The sequence below is a fragment of the Schistocerca nitens genome, chromosome 2, assembly GCF_023898315.1.
Source record: "Schistocerca nitens isolate TAMUIC-IGC-003100 chromosome 2, iqSchNite1.1, whole genome shotgun sequence".
Classification (NCBI taxonomy): Eukaryota; Metazoa; Arthropoda; class Insecta; order Orthoptera; family Acrididae; genus Schistocerca; species Schistocerca nitens.
The window spans coordinates 684,564,979-684,584,649 of NC_064615.1; the positions used below are offsets into that span (position 1 = coordinate 684,564,979).

Here is a 19,671-nt window from a genome sequence, read left to right on the forward strand (position 1 = left end):
CACTACTGTGGTCATCTTTAGACCTCACAACTGCAAACAGGAATGGAAAACATAATGCTTATGTTTATAGAAAACCCTCATCAAACGACGTAATAATAAATGCTACATCGTGCCATCCATTAAAATACAAAATGGCATTTTTTTTAAAACAATGATACATAGGATATTGAAATTACCTCTTCAACCACATGCAGTCAAGATGGAAATTCATACCTTAAAAATGATAGCAGTTGCTAACAATTATAATACCCATCAGGCTGATCTGTCATATCAAAAATTACAACAAACAAATGATTCTGTTATAAGTTCCAAGAAGAGATTTACTAAAATGATGCACAAGTGACCTAATTCAGATAAAATAAATAAATAATTTAAGAATACAAGTGTGACAATAGCATTCAAAGCCAATAACCCACTACAGATGAAACTCAAACGCACAAATGGGGAATCAAATATATACCAAAAGTCAGATGTTTACAAAATACTATGTAATGACTGTGAGAAACAGTATACTGGTCAAATGGGCAAACTGGCCGTAACTTTCTAACACGTTTTAAGGAACACATTACTGGTACTGCACGTACGAAACCAACATTTGGTCAACATCTTGATGGATACAATCATTCTGAGGGTTGCATTTCTAACAATTTGAAAATATTACAGACTGTGCCAAAAGGACTACTGCTAAATACTTTACAAGAAACTGAAATCTATTCACTTCGCAAAAGTAAACCGTTATCTGTTTTAAATGAGCAACTTGAATTCAAAGACAAACATTTCTCTGAGTTTTTTGACGATCTGCTTTAGAATGCTCACTCGTCTGTCCTTCGTTTTTAAAATTATCAATACCTTTAGGAAATATTTTATATTTACTTTGTAATTTTATTTCGCCAAACATTATTTTATGACTGACTATATGTTTTTAGAATGTTTGCTTATATGCTTGAAGACTGCATATTGCTAATTCACATCCCTTTACGTTTGACACTACAGCTCGTAGTATTATAATTTTAAATTCCTTCCATTTTCATTGTTTTTATTTGTTTATAAGACTGGCATGCAACATAAGACATAGTAATGCCTTTTAAAAATTCTCACATGTAAAAAAAAATGGTATCTACATATGAACTTCATAGACAATATTTCATAAATATGCACAACTACTGTGCCCTCTCGATTCTTTTTTTTTCCTTGGTATTGATCTGTAAGAATTATTATGTAATCTATGTAAATGGAAGTCTTTTATTACACCATTAAATCGTATCTGTGCAGCATGTACTACACATGTCAGTTAGCGATTATTGCAGCCTACTCATTGAAAATCGTTTCAATAAAGACACATTGCTGCTTAATAGTACATTGTCTGACGTGACAGTTTTTGCCATTCCACTTTCGCAGCAACTTTGTTAGAAAGAAGCCTGCTGCCACATCTTTGGACCGAGCGAGGTGGCGCAGTGGTTAGACACTGGACTCGCATTCGGGAGGACGACGGTTCAATCCCGCGTCCGGCCACCCTGATTTAGGTTTTCCGTGATTTCCCTAAATCACTCCAGGCAAATGCCGGGATGATTCCTTTCAAAGGGCACGGCCGACTTCCTTCCCCATCCTTCCCTAATCCGATGAGACCGATGACCTCGCTGTCTGGTCTCCTTCCCCAAACCAACCAACCAACCACATCTTTGGACTGTAGTTTATCCTCACCATGCAACCACTAGTTTGCCTATCGACTTAACAACTTCAGTGGAAAGAAGCCTGCTGCCACATCTTTGGAACGGCGTCCAACTTCGCCATGGCAACCAGTGGTTCCAAACGGTTCACTATCAGGCCTTGAGAGGGCAAGCCATGTACTGTCAACACGAAGTTCATTTATCCCACATGTTTAAATATTTTTAACACTTCTAAATTGATAATAGCTGTTGAACAAGCTAAGTGTAGTGTGTGTTTATTTTCCTTTCTTCACAATGTTCTTTTAAATAAGAAATTTTACATTGTTATTCGACCTATAACCCATTGGTTAGTAATGACATCATTGCGTCAGAAGTGGGAGGAGCCTCCATTATATACAGGGTGTTCCATTGATCGTGACTGGGCCAAATATCTCAGGAAATAAGCGTCAAACGAAAAAATTACAAAGTCCGAAACTTGTCTAGCTTGAAGGGGGAAAACAGATGGCGCTATGGTTGGCTCGCTAGATGGCGCTTCCATAGGTCAAACGGATATCAATTGCGTTTTTTTAAAATAGGAACCCCCATTTTTATTAAATATTCATCCATGTAAAACATCCATATTTCTTTACGTACTACACGAATATGTGATAAAAAATGGGGGTTCCTACTTTTAAAAAAAACCGCAGTTGATATCCGATTGGCCTATGGCAGCGCCATCTAGCGGGCCAATCATAACGCCATCCGGTTTCCCCCTTCAAGCAAGACGAGTTTCGTTCTTGGTAGATTTTGTTTTAGTTCGATCCTTATTTCGTGAGATATTTGGCCCGGTCACTATCAATGGACCACCCTGTATAGTAAGACGTGCAGTGGTTTCTCCAATAGTTATTTACCACCAGAAGGAGATTCTTACTCATTAGTAATTCATCGTTTTATAGCTTTATAAATTTATGTATTATCTTTAATTAAAGCTTTGTACACGACTTGTAGGTCTGAAGATGACCACAGTAGCGGTCGAATCCGGTCACCGTAATAAATAAATTGTGATGAAGACTGTTTTTGATAGTAAATACAGGTGTAACTGTTGAGCAGCTGATCCCCCAGACGTACCAAGAGGATGCCAACAATGTGTCCTCTACGACCGCTCAGCGAACGTAATTGTGCTTGGGCCTTCGCAGTAGGTGCCTGGTTCATTCAAACACGCTGACTGCTGTTCATCAGCGACGAGGGTTCGAATTTTGCACGCCAATACCGCAACTCGACGTTCATTGAGAGGCGACAGGTGGTCTTTTCAGATGAATTACATTTTGTGCTCCATCCGAAAGATGACCATTGCCGTGTACGGCTTGAAACGTCTAAAACGTAAACACCCTGCAACGATAGCCAGAATGGTCGAGGCTGGAGGAGAGAGCGTTATGATCTTGGGAATGTTTTCGTGGCATTCCGTGTGATCTAGTCATTCTGGAAGACACAATGAATCAACACAAGTATGCATTTATGCCTAGGGACCATGTCCTCCGCTACATGAAGTTCACTTTTCGTCAGCACCATGGTATCAAGCAGCAGGGCAATGCAACGTGTCACACAGCTGACAGTGCACTTTCGTGGTTCGAAAACCACCAGAATGAGTTTACCGTACTCCCCTGGCCACCAGATTCCCGGATTTAAACGCAGTCGACAGTCTGTGAGAGCACCTCGATCGGACTGTTCGCGCCATGGACCCGCAAGTAAGAAACGTAGCGTAGGTGGTTCAAAAAATGTTCAAATGTGTGTGTAATTTTATGGGACTTAACTGCTAAGGTCATCAGTCCCTAAGCTTACACACTACTTAACCTATCCTAAGGATAAACACACACACCCATGCCCGAGGGAGGACTCGAACCTCCGCCGGGACCAGCCGCACAGTCCATGACTGCAGCGCCCCTAGACCGCCCGGCTAATTCCGGGCGGCTGCGTAGGTGGTCACGGCACTGGGGTCGACATGGTCTCACATCAGAAGTCTTGCAGAACCTCACTGACTCTTTCTGCACGCCTGTGTTGTAAAAAGTGTTTATTCAGGCTTGTGACAAGTGATCATATTAACGAGATAGTGTGTAACTCTTGGGTACTTGAATTTATTTTCACTGTTTGTTGGACGGAAAAGACATATTAATTTGAGGCTACAACCTTTTCCAACTTTTCCGATGACAAATGGATTCTGTGATACAAACAATTCAGGTTCTTTTGTTGTGATCCGCTCATGGAGACAGTTTTCGAGTTCATTAAAAGATGTGTAGTGTTGTTCAGCAAGGCCATGCTGCATGGATCGAAACAAATAGTAATCGGATAATTGGAAGGGGCGATATCTGTTCCCTTTGGGGTTTACTTCACTCGGTTTCCAGCATGTGAATTGGCATTTCCATGAAGAAGAAATTTTCTTTGTCATACACTACTGGCCATTAAAATTGCTACACCAAGATGAAATGCAGGTGATGAACGGGTTTTCATTGGACAAATATATTATACTGGAACTAATATGTGATTACATTTTCACGCAATTTGGGTCCATAGATACATCTGAAATGTAACGTCCACTGTTCAAAGTGCCGTCAATGCAAACAAGGGGTGACCGAGATGTGTAACCAATGGCACCCCATACCATCACGCCGGGTGATATGTCAGTATGGCGATGGCGAATACACGCTTCCAATGTGCGTTCACCGTGATGTCGCCAAACACGGATGCGACCATCATGATGCTGTAAACCGAACCTGGATTCAACCGAAAAAATGACGTTTTGCCATTCATGCATCCAGGTCCGTCGTTGAGTACACCATCGCAGGCGCTCCTGTCTGTGATGCAGCGTCAAGGGTAACCGAAGCCAGGGTCTCCGAGCTGATAGTCCATGCTGTTGCAAACGTCGTCGAACTGTTCGTGCAGACGGTTTTTGTCTTGCAAACGTCCCCATGTGTTGACTCATGGATCGAGACGTGGCTGCACGATCCGTTACAGCCATGCGGATAAGATGCCTGTCATCTCGACTGCTAGTGATACGAAGCCGTTGGGATCCACCACGGCGTTCCGTATTACCCTCCTGAACCCACCGAATCCATATTGTGCTAACAGTCATTGGATCTCGACCAACGAGAGCAGCAAGTCGCGATACAATAAACCGCAATCGCGATAGGCTACAATCCGACCTTTATCAAAGTCGGAAACGTGATGGTATGCATTTCTCCTCCTTACACGAGGCATCACAACAACGTTTCACCAGGCAAAGCCGGTCAACTGCTGTTTGTGTATGAGAAATCGGTTGGAAACTTTCCTCTTGTAGGCACGTTTTAGGTGTCGTCACCGGCACCAACCTTGTGTGAATGCTCTGAAAAGCTATTCATTTGCATAACACAGCATCTTCTTCCTGTCGGTTAAATTTTGCATCTGTAGCACGTCATCTTCGTGGTGTAGCAATTTGAATGGCCAGCCGTGTATGTCTGAGCATATTGTGGGCGTTGGTCTTTAAGTGTGCATCTACATCTACATCTACATCTACTTGGATACTCTGCAAGTCACATTTAAGTGCTTGCCAAAAGGTTCATCGAATCAAATTCACAATAATTCTCTGTTACTCCAATCTCTTACAGTGAGGGGAATAAAGGAACACCTATATCTTTCCGTGCGAGCTCAGATTTCCCGTATTTTATTATGATGCTCGATCCGCCCTGTGTAGGTCGCTATGAACAAAATATTTTCGCATTCGGAGAAGAAAATTGGTGATTGTGAAAGGAGTCTACTGGGACACACTTGTATGTGGCACCAGAATGCGATAAGAATATTAATGTAAACTAAACTGAAGCTATGATATTATAAAAGAGGTATGTCTCTGATAGGCTTTATGAAGTGGACCGCTGGATGTGCTCGACCGCAGATCCAAAGATACTGCTTCTGGTCTGAGATTGTAGTGTTGGAGTAAGAGCGCATGGCACACAGTTGTAGGTAGCTGTCTGGATCGAAAGACGACGGAGTAGGCAGTTTTTGTGGTGTGCTGTATGAAGCTACCAAGTGTTAGATTAATGTAGGGATTACGTGAACATGTAAGCAGAAGTCTTCCCATAAGCAAGGTAAGGATGTTATATAATTTTGATTTTTGTTTTTCCAGCGTGCTAGTATAGATGAGTTGGCTGATAATTTGTAATTGTTAAGTAACCCCAGAATATATGTAAACTGATTTGATAAAAAAGGGTAGTTAGATATTTCATTTTTTAATGTTTCTAAGATTTGTTAACAGAGCTGTATGCAATTGGATGATTTGCATTTATACTGATTTAGTTAGGTTAGACAATACTTGTTGTATACAACTCATTTTTTGTGGATCAATTAGTAAATATGATATATTATTCTAACCAATGTAACTTCAGTTGTAGATGTTTTTGAAAAGACAAACTTAATTTGCAATACAATTTTGCTAAAAAAATTCAGTGTTAGTAATTCACCACAATCAGCACCGTGCCCCTGTCCAGGTCATCTATTTTTCAAAGAAGTTGGGTTTTTCATAAATGTTTTCATTTATCACCCAAAACAATGTCATGTGCATTTCAAAGTATTACAGCCACCATTGCACACCGCAGAGCCTGGAGCTATCAATTTATATATTTTGTGAAATATCAGAATATATTGCGTTCCACCGTTGCTGCTTGAGAGGTAAGATAATTTAATTTATTTGTTATGTGCACAGGGACCAAAGTCATCAGCACTGAACAGGATCAGGGGACTCAGTTCCTAAGCGGCTGAATGTATTTTGCAGTGACTGTATTTCTCTATTGGTTCAAATGGTTCAAATGGCTCTGAGCACTATGGGACTTAACATCTGTGGTCATCAGTCCCCTAGAACTTACAACTACTTAAACCTAACTAACCTAAGGACATCACACACATCCATGCCCGAGGCAGGATTCGAACCTGCGACCGTAGCAGTCGCGCGGTTCCGGACTGAGCGCCTAGAACCGCTAGACCACCACGGCCGGCTCTCTATTGGTATTGGGAGTTACATTACCCACACTGTTAGTATAAAGATTTTGCTAACAATAAAACAGAGTAAGCATACCACTTGCACTTACAACACGCTACCCGATAATTCGTGTTTAGTATCCATTCCACAGTTCAGACATTCATTCAACGTAATCATAAAGTTTTCATCGCTTTGTGAAATCTTTGATATTGAAATAGGTACATATATTCTGTCCTCTCAGTCACTCTGTAGCGATAATGGTAGTTAATTTTTTTGGCGCAACTAGCTACAAAATTTTTGCACAGTTCATCGGCATTCTTATGCCCCCCTTGGTTTCCATTGATTTAATTGTTCAATATTTTTTACCTTGGACTTGCACCCTGTATGTGATTTACGATGCCGCGCAAAAATGTTAAGTTTCCGGCGCGTAATCTGACAGTTAGAGATACCGAAATAGATGATTTTCCGATTATTGACAACAATGTTGAGGATGCTAGTAACCACTCTGCTGTGCAACAGATGCAAAGCACTACAGAAAACGTGTGTTCCGCTTCCCAGAGTAATGCACAGTTTACTAACAACATGATTTCACCTACACTACTGGCCATTAAAATTGCTACACCAAGAAGAAATGCAGATGATAAACGGGTATTCATTGGAGAGATATATTATACTAGAACTGACATGTGATTACATTTTCACGCAATTTTGGTGCATAGATCCTGAGAAATCAGTACCCAGAACAACCACCTCTGGCCGTAATAACGGCCTTGATACGCCTGGGCATTGAGCCAAACAGAGCTTGGATGGCGTGTACAGGTACAGCTGCCCATGTAGCTTCAACACGATACCACAGTTTATCAAGAGTAGTGACTGGCGTATTGTTATGAGCCAGTTGCTCGGCCACCATCGACCAGACGTTTTCAATTGGTGAGAGATCTAGAGAATGTGCTGGCCAGGGCAGCAGTCGAACATTTTCTGTATCCACAAAGGCCCATACAGGACGTGCAACATGCGGTCGTGCATTATCCTGCTGAAATGTAGGGTTTGGCAGGGATCGAATGAAGACACGGATCGTAACACATCTGAAATATAACATCCACTGTTCAAAGTGGCGTCAATGCAAAAAAGAGGTGACCGAAACGTGTAACCAATGGCACCCCATACCATCACGCCGGGTGATACGCCAGTATGGCGATGACGAATACACGCTTCCAATGTACGTTCATCGCGATGTCGCCAAACACAGATGCGACCATCATGATGCTGAAAACAGAACCTGGATTCACCTGAAAAAATGACGTTTTGCCATTCGTGCACCCAGGTTCGTCGTTGAGTACATCATCGCAGGCGCTCCTGTCTGTGATGCAGCGTCAAGGGTAACCGCAGCCATGGTCTCCGAGCTGATAGTCCATGCTGCTGCAAACGTCGTCGAACTGTTCGTGCAGATGGTTGTTGTCTTGCAAACGTCCCCATCTGTTGACTCAGGATCGAGACGTCGCTGCACGATCCGTTACAGCCATGCGGATAAGATGCCTGTCATCTCGACTGCTAGTGATACGAAGCCGTTGGGATCCAGCACGGCATTCCGTATTACCCTCCTGAACCCACCGATTCCATATTCTGCTAACGCATTTCGTCAATAGAGTGAGTGACTCATTATTTTGTAAAAATTTTTTGTTCATTTATAGACACAGTCATAACCGTTTTCCGCCATACAGTGACCATCTTCAGATTCTATAGGCGGTATACACATAACACAGGTTCATGCGTTGTCAAACCCACGCATGAACCTGTGTTCAGTGTATTACGCCTTTAGAATCTGAAGATGGTCATTTTATGGCCGAAACCGGTTATGACTGTCTCATAAGAATGTGACTGCGTCTATAAATAAATAAAAAAATTTTACAGAACTTCCCAATTCTTGTACTGTCTATCAGAATGCCAATATAGTGTCAGGACACCGTAGTGCAAAGTACTCAGGCTATTTTTAAAAATCCATCACATTTCATTAACGGTAATTATGCAGATAATGCAACATACGAGGCATTCATGGTTGTAGATGTCTCCACACCACAAAAAACTACACAGGTGACACACGACGCAACACTTGAAAAGAATACAGTATCGCTGCTTCAAAATCTGATGCAAATGATGATTAAACAGAATACTCAGTTAGGAGAACTACAAGTTAACACCATGGCTCAGTTCCGAGAACTACGTGTTGACACCACCACTCAGTTACAAGAAATACGAGAAAAACAAGTTGACAGCACCACTCAGTTCAATGAACGATTTAATAAAAACGATGATCATTTTTCCAGCATACATAACGAGCTTAAATCATACACAGAAACAACTGATAAGCGTTTTAAACAAGTAGATACAGATATTAAGGTCAGTGAAAAACGTCTCTGAGATAAAATTGAAGCTATAGCCAGGCAATGAGCAGAAAGTTCACACTGTGACCTCAGAAACGCTACACAAAGACTTTCTCCGTAAACACACAGAGGAAAACAATCAGTTTTTACAGTCATTAGCAGTAAAAAGACAGGAAGTAGAGCAACAGTTGCTTAATAATCTTACAACCCATGTTGATGCTAGTATAAACTCCATTACAGACGAGGTTAACAGAGTAAAACAATCACAGAACCAAATACAGATGTAACTGTTTTTCAGAACCACTGTTGTCACATGAACCCAAAATGTACAAGAAAAGAGCACAGGTGACATTGAGTCGTAAAGTTTCCGTCTTGAATAAACAGAGCTGTTGCAGGACACTGAGACAATTAAAGCAGATTTTAAAAAATATGAACAAATCTACACGCAAACTACAGAAGCAAGTCGATGCTTTAGATTCAAACAATTCCACACACATTCTTACGCTTACGGAAAGATGTGATGAGCTATCAGCAAGATTAGAAACATCTGAAAACCAAACTGAAAATAAATCAGACGACACAGCTCCCATTCCGTTTACTGACTCTCAGGAATATCAGCATCAGGGACTTATTACAATTATTAGAAATTCAGCACTCGGACTACTCATTTGTCCATAAGAACTTTAATAACGGCAATCAAGGGAATAACTTATTCGGTTACAATGAGCAAGCCCGCTCACTCCGTAACAAAAGAAATAAAAGATTTAGTTCCGATAACGATTTTGATAGACATTTTAATAAGAGACACCATTCTGGCAACCATCATATTCAGCAGCAGCAATAATACATACAGAATTTCGACGCCGTCAGTCACAGTTTCCAGCTGCAGTTCTTGCCGCAGCCGCAGCAGCCCGGAAATATTCACCAACAGTACGGTCTACAAGCTCAACCGAAGGTCAATGTGCCGCCGCCAAGCTTTGTCAGTACAGCCCAATCTAATTTCTCCCTCAAAAACCAGTGGTCGCAGTCACATCGAAATGATCAACAGGAAAGTAATTTTCACAACAAACATAAAGGGAATAACCACCAATTTAAGAGTAATTTCGGCAACAGCAACTTTCATCAGAATTAGCCTCAGGTCATTCTTAATAAACCTAATATTCGTTTCCATCCACTGCAGCATTCTGCAGACCAAAACCATCGTACAGTACAAATAATGGACCTACCACAGCAATCTTCAGCCTCCAATCAGCCAGCTAGTAGTGTATGACTAGAAACTACCGACGCAGTTCAATCGGAAAATGTACAATGTTATTCTGCTACTCATGATACCGTTCAGCAAAACGTCATAGCTTCCGACAATATTAGGTATACACTATTACAAGAGAGACACCAGACTAAAAAGAATGTTTCTCATCCCATAGTTGAAATTAATATTGGCTTATATTTATTTTCTGAGGTGATCGACTCTGGTTCACCTTTAAACAGCATTTCAAAAATGTAACGCCTACAATATCTGTCCTACCTTTCCACTTGGTAAAACGAAAGTTCGAGGCGCAGTCTCAACAAGGGAGTAGATGTGAAACTGCAAAACCACCCATCTTTTATACTTGCTGATCACACTTTTCATGCTAATTTCTGGATCGTTCCACTCTTAACAACAGACGTCATACTTGGAATAGATTTCCTTGTCGAGCAAGATGCTGTTATCAACTTTAAGAAGTTATTGCTTATACTGAAATCCGATACGCAACAACTATCTGTCACTTTTCAGAATATTTTGTCAGCTGAGGAGCAAGATAATTACAGAGTAGAGGTCATTTCAACATCAAAGAATACCAATTGGCATACAACGCTCTTTACGGACACGTATTTCCGTATTTGATTATGACGTTGTGCAGACGATCAACAGCAAGGTGAATGAAAGTAAAGCTTCGAAGGACGAAGAGCGCCGACAGTTGCAGGAGATTCTTATACAGCACTCAGAAATATTTAATAATGTACCAGGAACGATGTCCAGTTTTGTTTAACCCTCTTCACGTTGTTAACAAGAAAGATGGCTCAATTTGTCTTGTGCTGGATTCACGTCAGATCAACATCATCATTGCCGAAACCGATCGTCCGCAAACGCTGGAAGAACACTTGCAAAAATTTCACGGGACGTCAATCCATTTGGAACTAAAATTTGGATTCTGGCAAATTCAACTGCATCCTAATTGCCGAAAATACACTGCTTTCCTTTGTTTTGGCATCTGCCACCAATTTTGTAAATTGTCTTTTGGGTTAACAATTAGCTCCGCTGCATTCATCCGTGCGATGAATACTATTCTCCCAAATGAATTAAAAGACAGAATCACCACATACATTGACGACATTCTAACTGCATAATCTTCTTGGTCGGATCAGAATTCTGTTCTTCGCATGCTACGGCAAACTTTTCTTACAGAAGGTGTTATCGTGAACTCTCATTTTGGCAAGGCTTCCATTAAATTTCTAGGTCACGTAATTTCATCTGACGGCATTACGCCCGACCCTACAAACTACAAGCCATCCGTGACGTTACAATTCCGCCTACCAAAAAACAACGTCGCATCTTCTTCGGCTAAACCCGAGCGATCTAGGGCGCTGCAGTTCTGGACTGTGTGGCTGGTCCCGGCGGAGATTCGACTCCTCCCTCGGGCATGGGTGTGTGTGTGTTTGTCCTTAGGATAATTTACTTTAATTAGCGTGTAAGCTTAGGGACTGATGACCTTAGCAGTTAAGTCCCATAAGATTTCACACACATTTGAACATTTTTTTCTTTCTCGGCTCGATCAATTTCTTCGCCGTTTCATACACCACTTTGCACTAGATACGCCTAGATTGTCATCTTACTGGTAAAAGTTCTATCTGGTCGTGGGATGACCAAGCACAGTCCGAGTTTCTCAGTCTAAAAAATGCTTTACTTAACGCTCCATTTCTATCACATCCTGACACGACAAAGAATTTTTCGATTGCTACAGACAGCTCCAAGACTCCTCTTGGTGTCTATGTACTTCAGGAAATAGAGGAAAATGGTACAACTATGAAGAAAAACATCGCCTTTGCTACTCGGGTGAAAGAAATTATCCTATCACTGAACTCGAAACGTTAGTGTTGTTTGAGCTTTCACTAACTTTCCCGCGCGACTGCTACGGTCGCAGGCTCGAATCCTGCCTCGGGCATGGATGTGTGTGATGTCCTTAGGTTAGTTAGGTTTAAGTAGTTCTAAGTTCTATGACCACAGATGTTAAGTCGCATAGTGTTCAGAGCCATTTGAACCATTTTGAACCACTAACTTTCGTCACTTTCTCTACGGCAGACACACAACAGCACACACAGATACACAGAGCTATTCAATTTCTTTTATCAGCTAAATTCACACATGACAGACTTAGTCGCTGGAAACTTTATTTGCAGGAATTTGATTTTATGACTGTCCACATCCCAGGAACCCAGAATACTGTAGCAGAAGCACTTCCACGCTCACTGTGCAGTAACTAGCAAGAAATCGCCGCTAATTTCTGTCAAACTAATTTCAGCCTTCTCTACATTAAACAGGTAACTTTCGAAAATTATATTTCAGCATCGTTAAAAGACATCGCCAGAGAGCAGAGCAAAGACGACGCCTGGAAAGAGACCGAACTTCTGTGGCGTGACATAAAGCCAGACAACAATCAGAACTTACTACATCGCGCACAATAATATTCTGTTTTAGTGTAACGTTCTTTAAAAAAGAAAACTTTACGATTACATTGAATGAATGTCTGAACTGTGGAATGGATACTAAACTCAAATTATCGTGTAGCGTGTTGTAAGTGCAAGTGGTGTGCTTACTCTGTGTCATTGTTAGCAAAAACTTTATACGAACAGTTTGGGTAATGTAACTCCAAATACCAATAAAGAAATACAATCACTGCAAAATACATTCAGCCCCTTAGGCACTGAATCCTCTGGCTCTGTTCAATACTGATAACTTTCGTCCATGTGCACATAACAATTAAAATAATTTATCTTACCTTTATAACAGCAAAGGTAGAACGCGATATATTCTGGTCTCTCAAAAAAATATAAATGTGCTACCTCCAGGCTCTGCGGTGTGCAATGGTGGCTGTAATACTTTGAAATGCACATGAAATAGTTTTGGGTAATTAATGAAATCATTTATGAAAAATCCAACTTCTTTCAAAAACGTCTGACCTGGACAGGGACACGGTGCTGATTGTGGTGAATTACTAACACTGAATTCTTTTAGCAAAATTATATTGCAAGTTAAGTATGTCTTTTCGAAAACATCTTTAACTGAAGTTAGAGTGGTTAGAATACTATATCCTGTTAATTAATTGATCCATAAAAAATGAGATGTACACAGTATTATCTAATCTCACTAAAACCAGCATAAATGCACCATCATCAAATTACATATAGTTCTGTTAACAAATCTTAGAAACATTTAAAAAATGAAATATCTAACTAGCCCTTTTATCAAATCAGTTTACATATATTCTGGGGTTACTCAACAATTACAAATTATCAGCCAACTCATCTACACTAACGCGCTGGCAAGACAAAAATCATAATTATTTAACATATTTACCATGCTTCTGGGAAGACTACTGCTTACATATTCTCGTAATCCCTACATTAATCTAACACCACAAAAACTGCCTACTCCATCGTCTTTCGCTAACAGACAGCTGCCTACAACTATGCGCCAAGCGCTCTCTTACTCCAACACTATAATCTCACACCAGAAGCAGTATCTTTGGCTCTGCGGTCGTGCACAGTCAGTGGCCTACTGACTGCCCGCTAGATGGAGCTGCCATAGGTCAAACGGATATCAACTGCGTTTTTTTAAATAGGAATCCCCATATTTATTACATATTCGTGTAGTACGTAAATAAATATGAATGTTTTAGTTGGGCCACTTTGTTCGCTTTGTGATAGGTGGCGCTGTAATAGTCACAAACATATGGCTCATAATTTTAGACGAACAGTTGGTAACAGGTAGGTTTTTTTAAATTAAAATGTAGAACGTAGGTACGTTTGAACATTTTACATCGGTTGTTCCAATGTGATACAGGTACCTTTGTGAGCTTATCATTTCTGAGAAGGCATGCTGTTACAGCGTGATTACCTGTAAATACCACATTAATGCAATAAATGCTCAAAATGATGTCCGTCAACCTCAGTGCATTTGGCAATACGTGTAACGACATTCCTCTCAAGAGCGAGTAGTTCGCCTTCCTTAATGTTCGCACATGCATTGACAATTCGCTGACGCATGATGTCAGGCGTTGTCGGTGGACCACGGCAGCAAATATCTTTCAACTTTCCCCACAGAAAGAAATCCGGGGACGTCAGATCCGGTGAGCGTGCGGGCCGTCCACGACCAATCCACCTGTCATGAAATATGCTATTCAGTACCGCTTCAACCGCACGCGAGCTATGTGGCGGATATCCATCATGTTGGAAGTACATCGCCATTCAGTCATGCAATGAAACATCTTGTAGTAACATCGGTAGAACATTACGTAGGAAATCAGCATACACTGCACCATTTAGATAGAGATCGATAAAATGGGTGCCAATTATCCTTCCTCCCTTAATGCCGCACCATACATTAACCCGCCAAGGTCGCTGATGTTCCACTTGTCGCAGCCATCGTGGATTTTCCGTTGCCCAATAGTGCATATTATGCCGGTTTACGTTACCGCTGTTGGTGAATGACGATTCGTCGCTAAACAGAACGCCTGCAAAAAATCTGACATCGTCCCGTAATTTCTCTTGTGCCAAGTGGCAGAACTGCACACGACGTTCAAAGTCGTCGCAATGCAATTCCTGGTGCATAGTAATACGGTACTGGTGCAATCGATGTTGATATAGAATTCTCAACACCGACGTTTTTGAGATTCCCGATTCTCGTGCAATTTGTCTGCTACCGATGTGCGGATTAGCCGTGACAGCAGATAAATACCCACTTGGTCATCATTATTTGTTGCAGGTCGTGGTTGACGTTTCACATGTGGCTGAACACTTCTTTTCCTTAAATAACGTAACTATCCGGCGAACGGTCCGGACACTTGGATGATGTCGTCCAGGATATCGAGCAGCATGCCCTTTGGGCATTTTGATCACAATAGCCATATATCAACGCGATATCGACCATTTCCGCAATTGGTAAACGGTCCATTTTAACACGGGTAATGTATCTCGAAGCAAATACCGTCCGCACTGGCGGAATGTTACGTGATACCACGTACATATACGTTTGTGACTATTACAGCGCCATCTATCACAAAGCGAAAAAAGTGGTCCAACTAAAACATTCATATTGCTTTACGTACTACATGAATATGTAATAAAAATGGAGGTTCCTATTTTTAAGAAAACGCAGTTGATATCCGTTTGACCTATGGCTGCGCCATCTAGCGGGCAAACCATAGCGCCATCTGGTTTCCCCCTTCAAGCTAGACGAGTTTCGTTCTTTGTAGTTTTTTCGTTTGATGCTTATTTCATGAGATATTTGGCCCGGTCACTATCAATGGACCACCCTGTATTAGACAATTTTTTTCAAATTTTAGCATCCCTTAGATAAAAGCAAACACACACAATAGCTCCTAAACGAAGCAAGATGAGACAAATGCTCATAATAACGTACCTATTTTTTCATTGCCAGCCGGTGACACGAATCTAACATACTCGTATATTACTCTACCCTGGTGTATAAAAAATTCATTGTAAAATGTTATGAAAAATCATTAATTTATGTCACTATCTTGTGCACATCAGTACTTTATCTATCGAGACTACAGTTTGCGCCAGACCGGAATCTGGACACTGCTTGTTGTAAGCAACTGCTTTAATCTATTAACCCTTTCGAGCACGTTCTACAAATGATTTATGATTGCAGTGACTGATTTTTTGTTCCCTTACTTCAGAGCACTGACGCTAGCGTTTCTCCTACCGGGTATGTAGGAAGAGCGCCACCGAGGGAATGGATACAGCGTAGGCACCGGTTGTACCAAAGACCCGAGGACGTTAATATTCGTGAAAACACTGAACTCAAAGAAAAGTGTGAAACTGAATTGAAATGGCTTCACTGTTTTGAGTGTTTTCATGGATGTTACATCCCGTGGTCTGTGATACAGCGCGACGCCTCCATAAAAATCGTTCCTTCAGTGTTGTTTTTCTCACTTTATTGGCTTCAAATGGTTCAAATGGCTCTGAGCACTATGGTACTCAACTGCTGAGGTCATTAGTCCCCTAGAACTTAGAACTAGTTAAACCTAACTAACCTAAGGACATCACAAACATCCATGCCCGAGGCAGGATTCGAACCCGCGACCGTAGCGGTCTTGCGGTTCCAGACTGTAGCGCCTTTAACCGCACGGCCACTTCGGCCGGCCCTCACATTATTCACAGTAGGATACGTCAGCGACAGTGTTAAATCGGTCCAGGAGCATATTGCAATTACATAATCTTTTAAGGTTACCGCTCGCGACAAGCAAGAGATCCCAGTTCGAATGAGGTCTGGCACAAATTTTAAACTGTTATGGTGGATTAATATTATCGCAGAGACAGCGCCAATAAAGAGATTTTCTTCATTTTAATTGTTTATTGGATGTGGCACTTGAATAGATTTTCCTTCAGTCGGTGTTCCACTCTCATCTCAATGTTTCAGGAATAAGCATTCTCTACAAGCAACCAGAAAAGGCCGATCCTAATCTGTTTTCCTTCCTGGATCCTTTCACGATAGACGTTTGGATCTACATGGCAACAGCGTATCTTGGAGTCTCGGTTATATTCTTCATATTGGCAAGGTTAGTACACAAACAATTTTTGCACTATACAAAGGATAATGAATGTACCACGGGAAGTTTTACCAAACATCAGCCTTGTTAGCAAATTCTGAAAAAACTTTGAAATGCATAAATAAACTTCCTGTATTTTATGGTTGAGTCTATAAAATTCACCACAGATTTTTTCATTAACTTTTTGGAAAAAAATACTAAGCTCTATTTCGAAAAACTTGACTACGTTTGACGAAAAGCTCTCGAGTTTCCAGATGTTTTATACTCTGTGAAAAAAAGCAGCATACTATCCATAGCTGTTAAATGATTCATTACGTTCTTATACACTCCTGGAAATGGAAAAAAGAACACATTGACACCGGTGTGTCAGACCCACCATACTTGCTCCGGACACTGCGAGAGGGCTGTACAAGCAATGATCACACGCACGGCACAGCGGACACACCAGGAACCGCGGTGTTGGCCGTCGAATGGCGCTAGCTGCGCAGCATTTGTGCACCGCCGCCGTCAGTGTCAGTCAGTTTGCCGTGGCATACGAAGCTCCATCGCAGTCTTTAACACTGGTAGCATGCCGCGACAGCGTGGACGTGAACCGTATGTGCAGTTGACGGACTTTGAGCGAGGGCGTGTAGTGGGCATGCGGGAGGCCGGGTGGACGTACCGCCGAATTGCTCAACACGTGGGGCGTGAGGTCTCCACAGTACATCGATGATGTCGCCAGTGGTCGGCGGAAGGTGCACGTGCCCGTCGACCTGGCACCGGACCGCAGCGACGCACGGATGCACGCCAAGACCGTAGGATCCTACGCAGTGCCGTAGGGGACCGCACCGCCACTTCCCAGCAAATTAGGGACACTGTTGCTCCTGGGGTATCGGCGAGGACCATTCGCAACCGTCTCCATGAAGCTGGGCTACGGTCCCGCACACCGTTAGGCCGTCTTCCGCTCACGCTCCAACATCGTGCAGCCCGCCTCCAGTGGTGTCGCGACAGGCGTGAATGGAGGGACGAATGGAGACGTGTCGTCTTCAGCGATGAGAGTCGCTTCTGCCTTGGTGCCAATGATGGTCGTATGCGTGTTTGGCGCCGTGCAGGTGAGCGCCACAATCAGGACTGCATACGACCGAGGCACACAGGGCCAACACCCGGCATCATGGTGTGGGGAGCGATCTCCTACACTGGCCGTACACCACTGGTGATCGTCGGGGGGACACTGAATAGTGCACGGTACATCCAAACCGTCATCGAACCCATCGTTCTACCATTCCTAGACCGGCAAGGGAACTTGCTGTTCCAACAGGACAATGCACGTCCGCATGTATCCCGTGCCACCCAACGTGCTCTAGAAGGTGTAAGTCAACTACCCTGGCCAGCAAGATCTCCGGATCTGTCCCCCATTGAGCATGTTTGGGACTGGATGAAGCGTCGTCTCACGCGGTCTGCACGTCCAGCACGAACGCTGGTCCAACTGAGGCGCCAGGTGGAAATGGCATGGCAAGCCGTTCCACAGGACTACATCCAGCATCTCTACGATCGTCTCCATGGGAGAATAGCAGCCTGCATTGCTGCGAAAGGTGGATATACACTGTACTAGTGCCGACATTGTGCATGCTCTGTTGCCTGTGTCTATGTGCCTGTGGTTCTGTCAGTGTGATCATGTGATGTATCTGACCCCAGGAATGTGTCAATAAAGTTTCCCCTTCCTGGGACAATGAATTCACGGTGTTCTTATTTCAATTTCCAGGAGTGTATTTTTATATATTATGTATGACACAATGACATGGGCGTTTCACTATGACCAACAAGTGGATATCTTCAGACTGTCAATAAAATGGTTCAAATGGCTCTGAGCACTATGGCACTTAACATCTGAGGTCATCAGCCCCCTAGAACTTAGAACTACTTAAACCTAACTAACCTAAGGACATCACATACATCCATGCCCGAGGCAGGATTCGAACATGCGACCGTTGCGGTGGCGCGGTTCCACACTGAAACGCCTAGAGCCGCTCGGCCACACCTGCCGGCAGACTGTCAATAGATGAAAAGAGGACAGTGTATGATATCTGCCAAGTAAACATCTACATATTGACAACAATTAACGCCATTCGAAACTATATGTTTTTATTTTATGAGCCGGCCGTTGTGGCCGAGCGGTTCTAGGCGCTTCAGTCTGGAACCGCGCGACCGCTACGGTCGCCGGTTCGAATCCTGGCTCGGGCATGGATGTGTGTGATGTCCTTAGGTTAGTTAGGTTTAAGTAGTTCTAAATTCTAGGGGATTGATGACCTCAGATGTTAAGTCCTATAGTGCTCAGAGCCATTTGAACCATTTTTTAATTTATGTTGGTACGTGAATGAAAGACAGAATTGTGTACATCATACAAAGAGCTGCCACTGCCCACCACGAGACTGAATGCCTCCTTGGGGCGTCGTAGGCGCGCTCGCGGTAAGGAAAATATGCAAGAGGAGCAAAGGCGAACTGGAAGTTATTCTGGTGGAGATACGGGCCACAGAGAGGGAAATCCACTGATATTAGCAACCTTAACAAACGGTAGATTGTCGTGGCCCGGGGCCAGGGAAAGAGCATCCGGTAAACAGCGAAGCAGGTGAGCCGTCAGGTTGCTGCAGTCGTGAGCGTCTAAGGAAACGACACTGGAACCACGACTAGCCCCTCCAGGTGGCGTGGAGGTCGCGAAGGCTTGCGCGATCTTTAAAGCAGGACAGGCGCGATCTATGGCAGATCCGACGACACAGTACAATATTAGTGCGGGCAGAAGTATTTTTGAGCACACCATTCCGGGCACACTGAAC

General features: G+C 42.6%; 1 protein-coding gene across 2 annotated transcripts in view; it reads left to right on the forward strand.

Annotated features, from left to right (window-relative positions):
- Positions 1-19,671, forward strand: part of LOC126236825 (glutamate receptor ionotropic, kainate 2-like) — a 320,846-nt gene that overhangs the window by 211,038 nt on the left and 90,137 nt on the right. For both annotated transcript variants that reach the window (XM_049946425.1, XM_049946426.1), the window contains one exon: positions 16,732-16,870. In XM_049946425.1, coding sequence (XP_049802382.1) covers positions 16,732-16,870 — 139 coding nt within the window. The remainder of the gene's footprint in view (positions 1-16,731; positions 16,871-19,671) is intronic.